Source organism: Wasmannia auropunctata, unplaced genomic scaffold (assembly GCF_000956235.1).
Source record: "Wasmannia auropunctata unplaced genomic scaffold, wasmannia.A_1.0 LD335353.1, whole genome shotgun sequence".
Taxonomy (NCBI): Eukaryota; Metazoa; Arthropoda; class Insecta; order Hymenoptera; family Formicidae; genus Wasmannia; species Wasmannia auropunctata.
Genome location: NW_012027537.1, coordinates 58,886 through 80,149, shown reverse-complemented (window position 1 = coordinate 80,149; position 21,264 = coordinate 58,886). Strand labels below are relative to the sequence as shown.

Sequence of the window (21,264 nt, the reverse complement as noted above, 5' to 3'; positions counted from 1 at the left end):
TCATTAAAACAAAGAATTGAGCAAGCGTGCCAAGAAATTACGGACGCACAATGTCAGTCAGCCACACGTTCTGTCATTGATAGGTGCAATGCTTGTCTCCGGACTGGAGGCCATCATTTTGAACAAAACATTTAATGTAATAACTAATTTTGATTATTATAAAGCAATAAAGAGGATGTACCTTATTTCGACATTATTTATTCATTACAGTTCTACAGTAACTTGTATAACGGCTTTAATACCCACCAGTGCGTATATACCAGTGCATCCACTGAATCCGATCTATTAGAGATCAAGTTTCTCTCAGAGAACATTAATGCACAACATTAATTCCACGAATGTATTATAGATTAACGTTAATGTCGATTCAACTTCCTCTTCATCTTTTTCCAGTTCTAAGAATTAGAAAAAAAGATGAGGAGTGAGTTAAACTGCGATAAAAAGTTAATCTACATTCGTGAGAATGGCATAAGTTGCAAAAATATTTAACTCGAAAAATATTTCATTCACATCCGCAAGTTGGCGGACACCTTGACAAAATATTTCGCCTCCATTCGATTTAAACGACATACAGGGAATTCTCCATCCCTTCCCTCGAGGCACCACGCATTCTCGTCTAACTTACGTCGCAGCCTCACACTCTTTAGATCTATCTCGCCGATATCTCGCGGCTAATATTATTACACCGTGAAGAGCCGGCAGCTCGGAGTATATTCGCGTTCGCTGAAGTCGATTGGCAAAAAGACCAGAGCACGACGGCGATGGCGATATACGTCGCGGATCGTGTTGGCGGTCGACGGCGGCGGCGGCGGAGGAAGGACGCCTGCACCGAGGAACGTCATACCCTAAATCATACCCCACTTCGCCGGCCGTCGACGGCGCGAGCTCCCTCAATTTACTAATTGAATCCCGGGACCCTCTCAGGGGCGTAGACCAGACTGAGCCCCGCCCGTTTTGACGGGGTCGGCATCACGACAGGTCTCTCTAAACGCGGGTACACCCACCCGTATACTTGCGGCTGCTACCACCGACGGCGAGGCAGCTCTAGGGGGACTTACGCATCGTGCAACGGGGGGTACGGCAGATCGGATACCGCAACGAACTGTCCGCTTTCTCAGTGTCCCTTTGACTGCAACATTCGAAACTGCATCGTCGCTATTCGACAGCCGAGCGCAAATATAGCGTCGACTAGCTTCGGCTTAGCGAGTCGAGTGACAGGCCTGCGCTGAAAGCTCGCGACACGATTACCCGGACGCGAGCAAGAAATTGATTGATCGAAGATAAGAAAATATGAGACATAATACGTATCGATAATAACTTTCGCTTCGTCGGACGAGATTCAAGTGGAAGTTAAAAAGATCGTCGAAAAATAAAATAATCTGTGTTTTTATCAATATACAAAATATAAGCAAATCGTCGATAAATTTGTTCAGATGAAGTTCGAGTGCAAGTTGGAGAGACCTTCATGCTTGAGATGTATAATAAACAAAAATAATAAAACATAACAATCGGACGACGACTTTTGTTCCTCTAAAAGGTGTCGGAAAGGCCTTCGCGATTAGAAAATAACGAAATATTAATATAAATACAATAAAATAATTGAGCCTAAATTAAATAAAATATAATAAACTGATTGACAACAAATTTAAGTTCGAGAATTTGAGGTGAACGTTTTGTGTGAAGTTGTGACAAACTTAAAGACCCTGACACGGTGATAATATCAGGCAACATGCTTGGCGGATACGAGGCGCAAACAGAGTATTATCCGCAGTGGCATCAACCATATAATTATGTCACTCAACTTCCCTACGGTGAGTGCACACGCACGCTAATCCTAATTAACAAGATCAATTACTTCTAAAATTAGAATATCAAAGCAGAGCGCATTTCTCCTGTACGGTCTTTTTCGAAACTAACGAGTACTGGTTCCAAGCATAAGCATGATTCTTAAAATAGAAAAATTTAAACATATATACATATGTACAATATATATCTAAATTTTTTCATTTCGTTTTGTAAACATAAGGCAACTAAATGTAGATAAATTTCAAAAATTTTAAAGAAATATAAAAAGACGTGTCTTATGTTGAGTCCTATGACAAAAAACGTTTCTTACGGAATTTTCCAAATTACATGAATTTTTGTTAATTTTTTGCGTGCATTTTTTGCAAGCTAAATTTAGAAAATGCTTCAGATTCACTGTAATATCGTCATTTTTTTTAGCCGTTCTCTCACATTCTACGTATTGCATCATGGATCATATTTATTTTATTATTTTTTTATGTACAATAATATACGCGCCTAATGAGATAATCTATTTACGTAATTTCAAGAATGGAAAAATTCCGTGAAGGTAAAACTCGATTTTCTAGTTTGCACGCGGAGGTTGCGTGTATATTTACATTTTTACTTCTCTTATCATATTAATTCGTTATTAATTCAATGTTCAAGTAATATCTATAATATACTGATGACGAAAAAAAACAGTAAATCAAACAGCGTAATGCAGATAAAACAGCATTTAATGAAAGAATAATTAATTGCAGAATGCAAAAGATTTATGAATAAACAGAGTATAAGAGTATAATTTCTTATGCAAATGATGTATTTTTTTTGTTCTAAGTATCTTACGCACATGATTTATTAATAATTCAACGTATGTGTCATAACGCAATGTTTTACATTAGTATTTTACTTTAAAAAACTATTGTGTGCACGCGCGCGTATAAATATACAAATAATATGAATATTTTTTTAGAAAAAGTTTAGAAAAAACTTTCTGCTTGTTTATAACGTATTAACAAAGAGCATTACAAGATATGTGTATAGATATACACATTACTATTTTGATAAGCAATTAAGAGAGGGTTTATTATACTTTAAATTGCAATATTGTTTATTTTTAAAGTATTATTTTTTGAAGTAAATACGAAAATTCAATAAATGGAAAAGCTCAACGAAAACTAATTAAGTTTAAACTTTACGTAGTTTAATTATTTTAAAACATCAAAATATAATAATAATAAGTATTACTAAATTCTTTAATATAGAATATATTATAGGCTAGAGAAATCACTATTTCTTAAATATCCTTATATTTGACTATATTCTTATTGCAAATTTCTTATTTCTCATATTTGACTATATTCTAAATTGCAAAAAAAAATAAATTTTCTATTAAAAAAAACCATACTAGAAAATATGATTTTGCTGAAGGATCTAAAATTTTGTTAAATACAGATTAAAAAGAAATTTTGTTGAGTCATCAAAAAAATTATGTTAAAACGGATGAAAATAATTATACTAGAATATCAAAATCATCTTTATTATATTTTCTAAAATAATTTTTTTGAAATATCCAACAATACTTATTTTCAGATCTCTATCTAACAAAATTTTAGCAAAATTATTTACCATATATTACGCGAGCGATTTTCACAAGAATTATTAAGAACCGATACACCCAGTGCATCTGTAGATTACACAAAAATAGCGGATATGCCCCGATTTCTGCACACAGGACCCCTCGGCACGGTTCCCGATGCCGACAGCCAGTCCACGTACTGGGGCGCGGATTCCGGTATTTCGGGGGGTAGCTCGGGGGCCGGCAGTCCCACCGCGTCGACGCCACCCCTTATCGAGGAGATCGGCGTCCAGGAGCCAAGTTATTCACCTCTGCAGCAATACGTGCACCCGTCGGCCGGTCAGCACTACACCACCTTGCCGTACCCCCACGGACAACAGGAAACGTCGCCCCACCATCATCACCATCATCCACACCATCACCATCATCAGTCTAGTCACCGACGCGAGCATGAGTTTGCGAGCGCTCCGATTGGCCAGCAGGTTGTTGGCGATGCCCTTCAGCAGCATCTTCATCAGGACGTTCGCGAGGGTGGCGTGGTGGCGCCCAGGCCGAAGAGGCGAAACACCGCGAACAAGAAGGAGAGACGAAGAACTCAATCCATCAATAATGCCTTTTCTGACCTGAGGGAATGCATTCCTAACGTGCCCTCGGATACAAAATTATCAAAGATCAAGACTTTAAGGCTAGCCGCGTCCTACATTGGATATCTGATGGCGGTGCTGGAAAGCGACGAGGGAGAGGAACCGCAGACCTTCCGCGCGGAGATTCTCTCGAATGGCAGGAGGAATAAAGCGGCACAGCCTAATCAAGTAAATAACTTAATTATTATTAATTATACAAAGTGAGAGGAAAGGGTTGAAGGGAGTTGGAGGGGATAGTGAAAGCGGTGGGATGGGGAGTGTGAATGAGAGAGAAAATGTGATGTATGAGAGGTGTATTACAAAAATGTGTATGAGAGTATGAAAGTAGAATATAAGATTGTAAAGAAAAGGGTAACCCAAGCGGTTTTAGACTAACGCGTACTTATGATATAAGATGTAGACCTATAGTGTGTGCAATTTAAAAAGTAGTAGGGTAGATTTTTTAAATATGATAGCTTTCAGTTTTATACAGCTTTTTTTATTCTTGTTTTTTGTTGTCTAACTAATAAAATAATTATAATTCCAAAAGGAGCGATAAATATGCTATTACTACTACTAAAAACTATTACTATTATAGTACACTCACAGAGAAAAAGACATAATGATGGCAACTACAAAGATGACAACTATAAAAGTTTCATAAAATAATTGAATTAACTATTGTTATAGTTTATTCAATTATTTAGTATTATTTATTATTTAGTTATTGAAACTATAAAATAGTTTATTTAATTATATATTAGTATATTAATTCTATACATAAAAAATCTTGTTTAGTTAATATTATCGTGAGTTATTAGCTACCGTTATATTTTCTCTGTGAGTCAATTATGCAATTACTATTTCATGATATTTATTGCTATATTATAAATTTACTAGCTAGAATACTCTGTATAATTTATTTATAGTAAAACAAATAATGAGTGTTACAGAGAAAGAAATAAATATGAAATATTATTCTGTTACCTAAAAAAAATTCGTTAAAAGCAAGATTAAAAAAAGATTTCGCGAAATGTTTGCGTTAAAAAAAGTAGAAATCATAAATTGATGACAAATATTTTTTTATATAATAATTGTCTAAATTAATCAATAATTTTATATAAAAAATAACGTAAATTTTGCGATTGATAAGGCAATATAACAACTTAACGTTCTAATAGTTCTTGTTAAAAATATACACTCACAACAAGATAGCGCTAACATATTTCTGCTTATCTATCTTCGCTTTTTCTGTCTCTTGTTTTTAGTTCATTTTCGATATTCGAGAATGAACTAGTGAGATATTTTTCATTCTTCCGAAAAGTTCTAAAGAATTTCGAGAGCTACTCGAGACTGCATGCGGCGGCTTTCGGTCGCGAGTTCAAAAGTTCTTCAGGATAAATTATTCCTGTAGACGGATTTTCTTAAATCTCTCAAAACGCTTTTATATAAGCGTCGCTCCAACGTAAACATTCGTCTCTATAATTACGTTCGGTCTGAAAACTCGATCTTTAAAGCCATCATTGTGTCATCTTTGTTAAAAATCATGTCGATATATATATATATATGTATATTGCCATATAATTTTATTATTATATAAAATTATTATATAAAACCCGATAAAACCAAAAATTGCGGAAAAATTTTGTTGAAATTTGTATTGACATAATTGTAATTAAATTGATATGGCATAATATTACATGTACAATAAGAAATGACTCAATCCAATTAAATAATAAGCATACTGCAGTTAACTGATTATTGCAATTATTATTGTATTTTATATTTTATTGTGATTTTATTGCTTCGAACATTTAAAAAATTATCCGGGTTCAACTTTATTCAAATAATGGAATCTTTGAGTCGATCGGAAGGTCATTGCCTTTAAAGAACTTGGTAGGAAGTATTATTACGAGGAAACAAAGGAAATTTGATTTGATTTCTCGTTCAATCCTCTTCTAATTCTGAACTTCAGAAACGATTGCCTCGAACCCATATTTTGTGGCTTTCTTCATTTTGTACGTTTACCGCCCACGTGGAATTTCCTTTCTTCAATAAAGTCGCTATAATTCTCACTCGCGTGGTCCGATAATTGACGTTCTTTGTCTCTTACAATTAAATCAATTTGTCTGACAATTATTTGTCAGATCTACCTCCATCCTTTAATTTTACGTTTAACAATAAATTGAAAACGAAACGAAAGAGAGCATTCTAGATTTTATAAAGTTGACGCGACATACTACACATTAGCTGGATTAGAAACAAGATTAATACTTGTTGGAGGCACATATGTCATCGAGTATTTTTGTTTCTTCGCAGAATGAATCGTGTTTGCAATCCGCCTCGAATCTCGGCCACGACGAACCGACGAAGAGCAAAGGACGGACTGGTTGGCCGCAGCACATGTGGGCCCTCGAATTGAAGCAGGAATCACCGACCAGCCAGATGCAATAAAATATAACCGGGGACACCGCTGTCAAAACATATCCGCGATATTTCACAAAATATCGCTCGAAACGATCGTTCCTTTTTGCGCCTGACATTACTTTTTACCGTCGGAAAGAAAACGCGATGCGCGATTTAACGGCTGACGACGTCTTTCAAACATTTTCGAATGTCTCATGGAAGAATTACGTATGTAAGAAATTCGAAATTACTGAGGAATAATAATTCGTAATTTTGTTGATAAAATAATGTTTTATAAAATAAGAAAGTCCCAAATCACGTTGAAAAATGTTGAGAAGTCGCGACCGGGGAGAGAGATATAATTATTCGGTGTAAAAAGGATGAAATTATTTCTTGTATATAGCATACGTTCATCATTGTTGTGTATATAAATAGAGTTCCGTTTCTTCTATAACAGTCGGTATTCATACTTTGAGCCAAAGAATATTATTTTACTGATGACTCTTTTTTTTGTAAGCTAATAATAACGCGATTAAGTTGTAATTATGATTACAATTTTGAGTTGAATACGTGTCGTTGAGTAGAATTAAGAACCTTTGTAAAGTTTTGTATAAAGTATCGTTACAAAAATGTGTAAAATGTCGCCAGCAATAAACTATGTACCATAATAAAACGAAATATTTTACTTTTTACTTTTCTTTTAATAATAATTATTATTTCCTTAAATAAAGAATTCATAAATAACGATAATTAAATAAATAAAAAATTTATAACTCTTTTATTAAATTTTTATAGAGAAAGGGAATTTTATCACTTTTTCACGTAAATTACAATATTTTATATTAAATTAATAAATATATTTAATTAAAATTACAAATGAAATTAATTGTTAAGTTAATAGTACAAATATTCATTCTATTGTTATATATTATAAAATATAATATTTATATTCAATAAAAGTATAACAAATATATAAAACATAAAAAGTATGTTGCATTTATGTTTATGTTTTTTATATTTTAATTGTGAGAAAAATTTTCAAATAAAAATTCAGAATAACATAAGAAATATTCTTTCACATTTTCACATTGTCTATATCGTATTTTCTTAACAATACAAAAATGAATGAGTTTACTCAAAATTACCCTTATGACATATTCAAATCATTTTGTGTATACTTTTGTTTACATATATGTATACAATATACCCCACACTCTTTTCAAAAGAGGAAGCCGTGAGAAGTTCTCCTTCCTCTACCTTTTCCTTCTACTCAACTGGCCCATTATAGAACTCATTGGGCCGACCGCTTGGTTTCGGATTTCGTGGTTACCCTGGCGCCAGTACTTGGTCCCGTGTAGCATATCTGATACTTTACATGTAGCCAATATATCCCGAGAAGAAAATATTAGTGTCTATTTGTCCCTGCACACGACAGTAGACAGCATCATTAATACTGCCCTCAGCTTAATTAACCTTACTTGCTAATCTTTGTGCTGTATCCTTACAGAAATTTAATACTGAAAACTAGGTGGTGATTAATTACTTATTTGGAGTATTAAAAGCACTGCTGTTCATTACTTGTAATACCCAAAATAACTCGTTTCCAGGATTTAGAGTGTATTGTACTTATTTTTACAAACGTATTAATATCTACTTAAATAAATAAAAATAAATTATATACATATGAAAGTTTATGATATTTTATATTTATTGAACAACGAATTTTTATATTTTACTTTATTTGTTATTATTTTTATTATCTTAAACTAAAATTTAATGACAAATTTTCAAATTTTTTTATGTAAGTACTTTAAAAATTCAAAATAATTTATGCAAAGTTTTAGAATAAATAAATATTTCATATAATTACAGAACAAAGCTCTTTGATTTCTGCATCATCGCAATGAAACTTTACATTAATTATTCTGAATACATAAAAAACTTATATTAAAAAATTGAGATTTATGTCATTATTTTATTAGTCATTTTCATACATTATAAATTTCTATTAGAGCACAGATTTAAAAAATACTATTTTTTATTGAATTACCTTTTGATCTAAATGGTAAACTGTCGCTAAATTTTTTGTATTACTTTTAAATGTGATTTACAATAATCTGTCATTTTTTCATAATTTTTCATTATTTTGTAAATATATGTGTAATCCTTAAATTGACCAGTATTAAATTGCATTTCTGTAAGAGTATTTAGTTACTCCGTGCCATTTAAAAAAGGTTTTTAGAATTCATTTGATTTTTAAACTATTTCACAAAAATTATATCTGTGAGATTATCTATAAGAAAAGAATTCCTTGACATTAAAATTAAAATCTATATGTTTAAATATTATAGTTTTTAATATCATTAAATTGATCAAAATCTCTTTTTGTAATGTAAAGTAACTTTATGCAATATATTTCGATTTGAACACAAGTATTTAAATATTTATAAATTATCATCAACTCATTATTTTTCCCAAAACAATTTCGGAACTACATGTATATATGGACTATAATTCACGATTCGGTTCGATTAACTAATTATTAAATTAACGTAATTAATTTTTAATTTTTGCTACCAGGAACTCTTTGACTCCCTTCTGAGACTAAATATTTGCGATTGTCTTCGACGGTATCGGTCCATCAATGTCCGTCATATCTAAACAACGACCCGACGAGCCAGACTCGAAGATGACATTGTCGGATTTGTGTATTGTACGCGAGTGATCGCGAAGTACGAAATCGATATTACCGAGGCGATATTGACGAACCGTTTGTTTATCACAACGAGTGGCACTATATTATGAGCGAGTGTGGTACGTCCGCGGGACTTTGAGAACGTTAATAATTGAGCCACGCTGTTACCTCGCGCCATAAATATTTCAGCCAGTTCCTCCGACGCTGACGGACCCTCGTATTTTGTTATTCGATCCTACAATTCTTTCGTCCGACTATTAAACCAACGATGCTCCAGCGACAAGTTAGACGATAGCAGCGTATACTGTTTGCCGATTATCACACTCGTTGTATTGATCGTACTATACACAGTTTATCACAGTTTATATTAAGGATGTAATCATCGTTATTGATATGAAATTTTGTAAAAATTGAAGGGCTTGCTGCAACAATAGACTAACTCACAACGTTGCCGAATATGTGATATTAACCCTCGGTGAACTAGAAAGGGTGTGACATACCCTAGCAAAAGAGTGACCGAGAAAAAGATGGTTTTTTCACCCGTTTATTGGGCCCTCGATTTTTTGGGACTGGGCTGTGTGCTAAATGATACCGTATAAGATATTAATTACAGAGAAGTTTCAGATTGAAATGACAATTATTATCACAGCTGGAGGGGATCACATTACGTTTCTTTACGCGAAAACTCGATTTATTTTACATGAAAAACGCGCGTCATTTATGTAAAACTGCGATCAACCTTCATCGGTTGAATCAATCTTCTTAAAATACTGGATCTCGCAGACCTGTGATAATTCCGTAATGAACTTTGATTTTATCTTCCCCCTCCTCCAGTTCTGATAACAATTGTCACCTCAACTTAAAACTTCTCTATAATTAATGTTTCATTGTAATTAAAGTATTATTTGACACACAGTTCAATCTCAAAATCGAGGGCCCAAAAACGATTTTTTTAGGTCACTCTTTAACTATCAATTTTTTTTAAATATTGCGCGCAAGTTGTCGTTTCGTGTAGCTGAAATAACATTGCCAGTTTATATGTATAATGACAGTGGTTTAGTTCAACGATCGCCAACGTAGCGAGTACACGTGCACGAAGTAGGGCTGTTACTTTTTGCTCACTTTGAATATTCGAAGCTTCGACGTTAACTTTGACTTTTCGAAATTTAAGGTGCCTTCGAAGCTTCGAAGTTTCAAAGTTTTTAAAAATACATTAAAAATTTAAATTTTTTTAATTAGATTGTTTCATTGATCATTATTTTTCTTTATTTACACGCATGTATCCAGTTTAATTATTAATTTGTAACATTTCAGTTTATAATACTTTTTTTTAGGAATAATTTTGTATATTAATTGTTTTTATTTACAATATTTGTAAATTTTCTGAATAAATTTATCATTTGCACGAATGTATTTTTCGAAATTTCGAAACTTCAAAGATTCGAAACTTTAAAGTTCGAATGCCGAAGCCTTCGAAGCAAATCACCAGCCCTAACGCGAAGTGCGCGTATGAATCTCATAAAAAATAAAATTTTTAAATGGACAGAAGCGATACATGTTTCGACTTTACTTTGTTAGTCTTCTTCAGCCGCATTAAATCAAATTAATAATCAGAAACGTGAGTCACATAGGTCGGTATAAAACAATAACTTAATAAATTAATATAGAAAAACGGAAGTCAATTATATATACCTACGATAAAGTAATAAAATAATAGACATTAAAAAATAGTAAGAACTCTTCGCCCACATAACAGTCTCTTCGCCCACATTATAAAATGTCCCAACAGAGTGAAGAAAATTCAGTTTAAAAGATTGTGAAACTTGTCAAATAATCAAATTAATTAATATCATCGTATTAATATTGTCAACTATGGATTCAAAATGACACAATTAAATAAAAATAAAATAATGTATATAAAGAAAAAGTTAAGACTTACCGTGTAAGATAATATAAAATTTTCAAGTTTCTCATATATGAACAAAGAAGAATAAAATTTTAAAATTTTATTTGTTGTACTATAAGTTCAATAAACGTTGTCACCTTCATTAATTGTTCGTTAGTTTTGGCCTATTTTCATTAAATCTCGATAGATTTTTATCACTTTTTTTATATATTATATATTATGTTATTTTTACTGTTTTATGCTAGATTCTAGGTACATAGGTTTTGAAATGTCTTCTCGACTTCATGCTGAAGATATATAATACAGCACTTATGCAAAAAAGTGAGAATGAAGTTGACTGTTTTCTTCTTCGAAGTGATGATGAATCCGATCATTTGATCGGATCAGCGATGTTCTACGTGCTCGAGAAAGAAAAACAAATTACATATGTGAATAGTATAAAGCATCTATTTAGAACACGGTCATTGTTTATGCAAAAATTACCTTGATGTCAGCCAAAAATAATCTCATTAATAAGATTGAACTGAATAAGTTTATTTTAATTATTTCTAATTGTTTATAAATTAATTTTTATTAACGATTGTGATTCAAACATGTTCCAAAGATCTTTTTCAAAAAAGTTGTTACTAAAAGAGTTGCAAGTTTAGTTTGTAAAAAATAGTATTATTTTTTTCTTGTTTTAAAAGATTAAAGAATTTATTCTCTTTTTATTATTTTGTTTTAAATCTTTAGGAACAAGAATCGATGTTATGACAGTCGGAATTATTATCATGACTAAATTAATGTATACTAATTTACAAACAAGTAATTACGGCTGTCGTAACATTGATTCTTGTTTCTAAAGGTATAAAATAAAATAATAAAAAGAGAATAAACTCTTTAATCTTTTAATATTATATCTTTATCTTAAGTATTTAAGATGAAGATATAACATAAAGTATGAGATATACTCCCATATGGTTCGTTATATTGATTTTTTCCACTTGATTTACGGAGGATTAATAAAAATGGATTTATTTTCCCATATTACTTCAACTTTAAAATTTATTCTTTCTGCGTTTTTTACAAAAATTTTTTTTTAATTTGGGTTATCATCAATTTTTAAGAATGTTTCCAATAAATTTTGAGATACATTTCGAAAATTATGCAAAAAAATTAAGCAAAAAATATAATTAGACATTCATCACTTAATATCATGTAAAATTTTATTAAACTAAATTCTAATTTAAAATCGAAATATCCAGATCTAAAGAAGCAGCAGTCTATTGTAAGAAAATGCCGCAGTAAATTCCAAGTATCTCTCTCTTTCTCTCTTTCTTGCATGTTCGGCATGCCAGAGTGTTAACCCTTCGCTCTCTGACGTCGGCGTTCTTTGTCAAGTGTGTATATCTCGAAAACAATTCTCTGTACGCTCGATTTCACAGCGAGAATTGTTTGCCAGTCCTACTGCTAAATTATGGCGCGATTTCGCAGCAGCGTATGAACTCAAATTTGTCACTAAATATATTTAGCTGCCGAAGCAGAACAACAGGTCACGAAATAACATCAAAATAACGTAAATTAAAATGAGTCGTGATTGATCGAGAAATGACTTTTAATAATCATTTTGGAGTCATTTTGATGCCATTTTGATGTCACAATGACTTCTTGTTTCACTTCAGATTAAAATGTCAATCAACAATCTCCCTTAAATTGAAGCAAACAATATATAATATTTAGCCACTTAATTATTGTCCGACGGACCAAAATTTTTACTCGCAAAAAACACTACAATTTTAGTCATTCATAAGAATATTGATATTCTATAGCTTTAGTCATAATTAGTATAAATCGCCTCCATAAATTAATATAAACGATCTATAACTAACAAAAAATAAATATAAAAATTTTATTTAAAAAGTAATATTTATTTTTATAACAATTTTATTGGTAAATTTAAATAAGAGAATTTTGTTAGTCCTCCTTTGACTTTTATTACCACTCTTTCCAAAAAAATGCAATAAATTAAAAGTGCTTTATACTTATGACCAAGGCTGTAGCATTCAAATGAAAAAAAAATGAAAATTCTTTAAAAAGAATAAATTTACTACAAAGATTGGATTTGTGTGCACTGAATTGTATAAAGACACATTGTAATTGTTTCATTTTAATTAGCAAATCGAGTAATAAAATATTATATTTGTTCAAGCTACGATTTTGGTAATGCAATGCATTGCATTACCAATACTTCGAAGCCAGTCTATAATACATATCGCGAAAATTCGTTTTCACGTGTGAGGAAACGATTTCTCCTCTCCTGGCTATCGAGAATAGCCAAGTTCTTACGGTATCATGGGAGTGTTTATATCTCTCTTTCTGTCTTTCCCTTTCTCTCTCCATCCCTTTCTCGCTCTCTCTCTCTCTCTTTCTTTCTCTTGCTCTCCATGCATCGCCGACTGCGGGAGGTGTTCTGGGCTTCGTCAGGGCAAGAGTTTACAAAGCGTTGGCCGATTCACCTACCCCGCCCTCTTTCGCACCTATCCCGGCATAGCGCGTGCCTACTGTCGGTTTTCTTCGTCTGCAAAAAGCAGAATCGCATTTTTATTCGTTGCGCAGAAAAAAAAAAATTGCTACATCAATAATCAAAAATGGTGAACATTTAATATACTCACCCGCAAAAAAACCGGGCATCTAAATTTTAGCTCAAATTTTTAATATCTTTCAATAGCGGTAACTTTATGAAAAATCATCGTATCGAGATGAATTTAAGCTCAAATTAAAGTTTGAACATTCCCCTTGATAACTAAGAAAATCCAAATTAAGTTTCAAAAATGCTTCATAAAATGGACGTTGAAGACAGGCTTAGAAAAATAGGAAAAAAAATTTGTCTTTAAACTATTGCGCTGATTAGGGAAGTCGGCTGCCTGGTATAAAAATTTATGGGTTTTCAAGCTTATTGATTTCCTAACAAATCCATTTTTTGATCACTTTTCTACGATTTTTTTAAACAAAGTTATATAGTGTTTAAAACAAAGTATTACAAAACGGGCTATTTTTCCTAGGAAACAATGCTCAAACTTTAGTAGCACTCCGCCACGCAAGAGGAATAAAATAATTTAGAACAAGAAACAATTAGACACTTGATTAACAATATGCCCAATTAACAAATACACAAATTAATAAATGCGAGAGGAAGCAATACACATATATTATTTATGCGCGCGCGCACACACACACACGGGATCAGATTCCTGCCACGTCCACACCGTTGATTCTGAGTAACGCCGAGAGCAGGATACACATATGCATAAGTACACGCACTTACATGAGATTAAAGAGAATTTGATTTTTAAGAACGTTTAGGAAATTAAATTTTACATGAAATTAAAAAAAATTTGATTTTTAAGAATGTTTAGGAAATTAAATTTTACATAAAATTAAAGAGAATTTGATTTTTAAGATTTAAAGTTTTCTACAATAATTTGTTTTTGAGTTATATTGAGTAGACAAGAAAAAATAGTCTGTTTTGTAACATTTTTTTTAAAACACTATAACTTTGTCAAAAAAAATTGTAGAAAAATAATCAAAAAATGGATTTGTTTGGAAATCAATATGAGTTTGAAAACTTATAAATTTTTATACCAGGCAGCCGACTTTCCTGATCAGCGCAATAGTTTAAAAAAAAAATTTCTTTTCTATTTTTCAAAGCCTGATTTCAACGTCCGCTATTTTATAAAGCATTTCTGGAACTCAATTTTGATTTTCTTAATTATCAAAGGGAATGTTCGAGCTTTAATTTGAGCTTAAGTTCATCTCAATACGATGATTTTTCATATAGAGTTATCGCTATTGAAAGATATTAAATATTTGAGCTAAAATTTAGGTGCCCGGTTTTTGTGCGGGTGAGTATAGATATCTCAAACTGTAATAAATAACATCACATAATGCACTATAATATATTATATTACATTGTCTTTTAATGCTGAATTAAGAAGCATTGATAAAGTATATATTTTGAATAATAGGTGTATAATGCAATGAAAATTGATTAAACGATAAATCAACAAAATCAGAAATTTCATTAGAAAAATTCGAAGAGCGCTAATCTCCGTCGATCTAGGAAATTCGAGATAGTCGCTTTCGCAAATGATTGATCGCTAATTCAAAGTAATGGTTTTGAGCCGACCGACAAAACCGAAATAAAGACCTCCGAGGGCGTCGATCGATGGAATCGCAGAAATCAGATCACCAGATGCGAGACACCCCCGACAGTACATCAGAGAAGATTTATCTGACGTTTTTCGTATATTTCAGTTGGGTCGACTTTCTTATCGCCCCCCTCATGGATCGTCCATATCAATCTATTTCCAAGACCCACTTTACAAAAATAATTGACAATTAATGCTTCCGATCGTTCCCAGTAATGATAATTGTGCAAACTCGTTTATCTTGATATTTTAACAAAAAAAAACTTTCGATTAAACGCGATTCGGGAGTGTATAAAGTTCATTCATTTTACTCTTAAATCACGTGGAGGGGATTATTCGTTAGATCACCCCAATCAATGTTGATACAATTAAATTGACACAAATAAGAAAGAAAGAAGCTTTAACGTTTAATTACGAAAAAAGCTATTCAGTCGAAAGCGGATTTGCTTAACTATTTAATATTTCTATGTACATAAATTTTAATAAATACATTATTCGGTTTTATAGACTGCGCGCCGCCGATTTGGTGACCGGACTTAAAATGCACTTTTAAACTGAAACACAAGTTTATGATGATGCTAATAGGTATCTTAAAACACTGCAAAAATATATTGTGAAAAAAAATTGACAAAAAAATGGCGATTAATTTAATTTGTAATATTATTATTTGTATAAATAATTAACTATAGGAACAAAAACTAAAGATGTTACGGTCTCACGACGAACAACCACTCGAGAAATTCTACGGATCACCTATTGGGCAACAAGACACACAATTATATTGCGATTGATCTACGAAATTTTATATGACCTGACACATTACGACAATAATTCGATTAATTTATTTGCGTTACATATTATGTATTTTATTTTTTTAATTTAAGTTAGAGCTTGCGGCTAAAGATGACTAAAGGTATAGTTGAAACCAGTACCGTGATTTTTGCACATCTTAATGTTGAAATACGATAAATAAGATAACACCTAGTTACAATTTGTTTGCTTTTAGCTTTTAGTTTTTGTTCCTAGTTAATTTGTTATTATAATAAATCGCATTTATTAAATTTTTATTATTATTTGTGTTTCAGTTTAAGATTTTTAAATAAAACCCGACAACAGAATAGGCACATAGTTTGTTGAGCAGAAAACATATATATATATTTTAAAATTTACATGTATAGAAATACTATTAAACACCAAGATCCTGCTTCGACGAATAAAGGCTTCTTTCCTTTTTACGTGTTAATCACTTACCGGTCAAATTTCCATTATTACAATTGAGATGAATTGTCGAAATCGCTGAAAGATCTTTTCGATATGAGCGAATGAACGAACGGATATCGAGCGTCAAAAAATATCATCACGTGGGAAGATTTTCGTAGAGCGCACATTCGGCTCGGCCGGCGTATGCAAGTGCTCTTACAACGTATATATGTCTACCAAATACGCATCACGCATGTAAAAAAGCATGAAGCGGGCGTTTGTTTGCTTTGACAAGTATTAAAAGTACGATGGTGCACGTAGTCAGCACAAGTGTGACTCGTCCACTTAGATCTCACTGAAAAAACCACACGACGTCTATGTGTATAGAGCCGTTCTCCCTAATTGCACGCCTCAAGTAAGATGTATGTGCTCGCATTGCACGTATACGTGTGATGTATGTGCATGTCAACAAAGAGACGCACACAAAGGGAGCTTCGAGTTTTCAATTAATTTGTATCTCATTTAATGACTTGTAAAGACAACGTTATAAATTCTTGCACCAAATTGCGTTAAGTTTTAGCACACATATTATCACACTTATTTCAATAATTTCACTACTGGATATAACGACGTAAAATTAAAGAAAGAGACCGAAACCAAATAAGTTTTCAAAAAAATTCAGATCAATTTTACGTACATATTGCGATATATAATTATAAATGTCTTTCTTATCTTGGTATGCAATTTTAAATAATTAATTATTCAAAATTGCATACCAATTGCATACCAAATTGCACACCAATTGTATACCAAATTGCATACCAAATTGAATAATTAATTATTGAAAATATTATTAATAATTTTTAAGCTAGAAATAAATTCAATTTTCTTCAATCATTCAATGAATATCAGCTTCGAGACTTCAATTAATTTGCATTTCATTTGATAATTTGTAAAGACAATATTATTAATTCTTGTCAAATTGCGTTAAGTTCTAGCATACATATTATTATTACACTTATTTCGACAATCTCACTACCGAATATAACGACGTAAGATTAAAGAAAGGAATCGAAATTATGCCATCATATTTAACATCTTAAAATTTACGCAAAAGGAAGAGATTATAATTATGCTTGAATTTTTATGAATTTAATTCAAAATTACTAGTACCATACATTAGACCTTTCTACCTATAATAATAATAATAATAATAATAATAATAATAATAATAATTTTACGAATAATAATTTAACGAAATGTTACGCATTTATTATCAATTTATACTTAAACAAAATATAAATTTATGTGTACTCACATTTAAAACTGTTATAATTTGTTCAATATAATTCAAAATTATGTAGAATTAAACACATTAAAAATATTTTATATTAACATTACATAAAATGATGACGTAAATTATATTATTTCCTCTTAAATAAACAACGCATTTGTATGTAAGAACGCTCATAATAATTTTTAGAGAAGCAGATCTTATCAATTATGAAGAATCAGATTCAGTTATGCTTAAAGTGAAATTTGCTAATCGTCTAATAGCTTTGAAAATGACACATCAATGATTTACCAATGTAATCGGCCCATCCCGGTGGTATTACTTTTGGTTGCACGACTTGCTGCATTGTACGCAGAAGAAGCTATCATTAAGGTTGTTTTACATTATCTATATTTTATAAAGATACTATATCTAAATTTAATAAAAATTGAATAAAAAATAACACAATATTGTCATCAATAACGCGCAAGTGTGTATTTGCAATAAACTGAATTGCAAATATTTTCTGCACAGATCTTCCGATTCTGCATTGAGATAATTACAAAATTACGCTTTCCGGTCTTCAATAATTCTCGCATAATGAATTTATTGATAGTTCAAAACCAATACGAAACTCTCCACTTAAATTCGCATTCCGATATGAATCTCCCACGTGGTCCAGTAAAAGTAAATTCACATTTCAATTTTCCCCGTTACATTAAAGGTGAGAAATGGTTAATAAGTAAGTTTAAAAAATAAAGCTTATTTATGATGACATTAAGGCGCAGAAATATTTAATTTCTGGGGGAGGGGTAGATATTCATTAAAAAATTTTCGCTTGTCACCAAAATTCATCATTTTTTATACCTGTTCCGAAAATATATGCACAACAGGGGGTAAGAAATCGCTTCATCCTAATAAATATAATATGAGTAAAAAAAAGATATTACCTACTAATTACTTTTTAAATTAACTTTTTGTGCTTATAATTGTTGCATAACGTAAACATTAATTCACAGAAAAATTGTAGTATTACAGAAGTTCTTAGTAATATTTTAATAAAACATATAATTATATTATCTATATATTAATTAGAATTAAAGAAGTATTTGTTAAATAATAAAATATTTAAAATTAAAAAATAAAACATATTTAAAATCTTCAATAAGGAGAGAGTTAGAGATATGATGATCTATTATCATCATATTTGATCACAAATATTTAAATAAAATAAAATAAAATGTTTATTTTTTATTCCTGATAATTATTTTTTAATTATAAATAATTATAAATAGCGACAAGTTTTATTATATTAAGGGATTTAGTATTTTATTAAATTATTTCGTTTTGTACTGTTACCTATTTAATGCTTTATGATAATATTTTTTCTCTCATTAATGAGTCCGATGAATAAGGATGATCAAATAAGGATTCAATAAGGATGAAATGATGACACATAAATTAAGACACGTTATGTTTTTAAACTGCGCGAGTAATCTATACATAAGAACGCATTTTGACAAACAATCGCTCATTTTGGGCGTTGTGAATGCGCCTTGGCGGATAATCTGAAAAGTCTGAAGAATACTTGCTGAATACTGAAAACTGGAATCACCAAAGTGACACTTTTCTAGACTCGATGTCGAGATCTCGTCGCGATTGACTGCATTGATTTCATTCGGACTGGTCTCGATCGAAAGCTCGTATCAACATTATGTAATGAAAGTGTTATTAGATTTTTCATTAGAACTTTCGTTTCCGAGATATTAAAATCGGAAATCTGACGAGGCAAAACTTCAAGATAAAGCTAAAAGCGGTAGCGCTCGACAGTGCCGTATACTCAAAGGTCACCATCCAACTTTTATATACTTGGCGTCGCTCCACTACCGCTTTGCTTGATATATGTACGTATAGCAATAAGAAATATAATACATTTTTACAATATATTATATTATAAAATAATAAAACCACTTAATTTATTATTTATATGCAATTATGTACAATTTAAAGTGATATTAATAATTAATTAGCAGTATTTAATATCAAAACATTAGTGTTTCTGTTTTGTAAAAAGTTATTGTAATGAAAGAAATAGAAAATAGTGATAAAAGACATAGTTATTGTAATGAAAGAAATAGAAAATAGTGATAAAAGGCATTCCGTAAAGTAAAAAAAGAGCTGTAAATTATTTAAAATCGTTTTTTCATAAATAAAGTTCTTGATTTCTCAAAATCTGTAATAAAACTTTTTTATATTCCTTTTTAACAACTAAAAATGCACTAGCAGCTAAGAATCACGTACCATTCATGTGTTGAGAAACAGAATCTTGTAAATCAGTATATAGATATAATTAATAGTATAATTGATCGCACTAAAATATAAAATCGAACATAATATAAACAGAACAAATAATATAATTTACAATTACCTAATATAGTTCAATTATAAAGAATTAATATGTATTTGTATAAATGTGTAATTGAGCCAAATTTTTTAAGCTCCACTTTTCCATGTGTATTTTCTTGTGAAACAAATTAACACCTTTTCTTAACAAACACGAACTGTATACAAAAATAATATTCATATAATACCAATAATATTATACAGTCTATAATAAGCGTATAGGAAATTTAATATCACATTTGCGAGGACACGACGCGTTTCTAGGATAATGTCGGGTTCGCTCGGCCAATCCAATGCTTTTATAGAGAGACTGCAAAGAATGTGAACTCATTGATCGCCAAATTAAGCCGGCAATCGACAAGTTAAATCCAAGAACTAATCGTTCGTTCAATCGAATGCCAGGCGGCTGTAGTCATTTGTTACACCACGTGGGGTATATAAAATACGCACGAGAAAAACATAAGATTTGTAAAAAAAATTATATACGTATATATATATTGTATATATATGTATGTGTATGTATGTATGTTGTCTGCAACTGCAACTGACTTAAGTTAGCCCCTTTTCTCCTTATATCTTGTGTTTAAAATTTTCAAGGGTATAATTTAAAATTTTTTAAATTTTGACTCAAGTTAATTTTATAAATTTCTAAAACAAATGCACGAAACTTGAAAAAAATAGTCCAACTTAATCATTTTCTCTAATCATGTCCTCGAGCAAAAAAAAAGCACTGATAAGAAAAAGCCGTCCTCACACGATGCATGATTTCCTGCATGATGGACTTGCATGCTGTTGTGTCTGCTCCGATGCATACTAGATCATCTCGCTCAATGCATCTTCATGCATTGAGCGAAGTATGCTACCATGCTTGATTTTTGTATTTGATGGGATGCATTATTTTATGCCTCGATTCCTTGCATGCATCAATCAAAATCTTAAAATCAGTAACGTGGTATCAAACTCTTCTATTCTGTTTTCTTCTTATGTTTATGTTTCGTATGATATCAATTCGTTAGATGATTATACAATTAGTAATTATTAGTTATCAATCATTCACATGTATAGGCGTCACTATACAGGGTGTCCCGTAACGCTTAATTAATATTTCAAGGCGTGAAAGAGAATGAAATTTTGAACTAAAAGTTCCTCTTTCAATTTTGGCTCAGACCATTATTTACAGAGTTATTAACGAATAAAGTTAATCAAT

At 31.2% G+C, this 21,264-nt stretch overlaps 1 protein-coding gene across 1 annotated transcript; it reads left to right on the top strand.

The window, feature by feature from the left end:
* Positions 1-1,066: 1,066 nt before the first annotated feature.
* Positions 1,067-7,066, top strand: LOC105457169 (heart- and neural crest derivatives-expressed protein 2). Its single transcript, XM_011701683.1, has 3 exons — positions 1,067-1,811; positions 3,521-4,176; positions 6,307-7,066. The coding sequence occupies exons 1-3, from the start codon at positions 1,730-1,732 to the stop codon at positions 6,439-6,441; spliced, it is 873 nt and encodes a 290-aa protein (XP_011699985.1). The 5' UTR covers positions 1,067-1,729; the 3' UTR covers positions 6,442-7,066.
* The last annotated feature ends 14,198 nt before the right edge of the window (positions 7,067-21,264 follow it).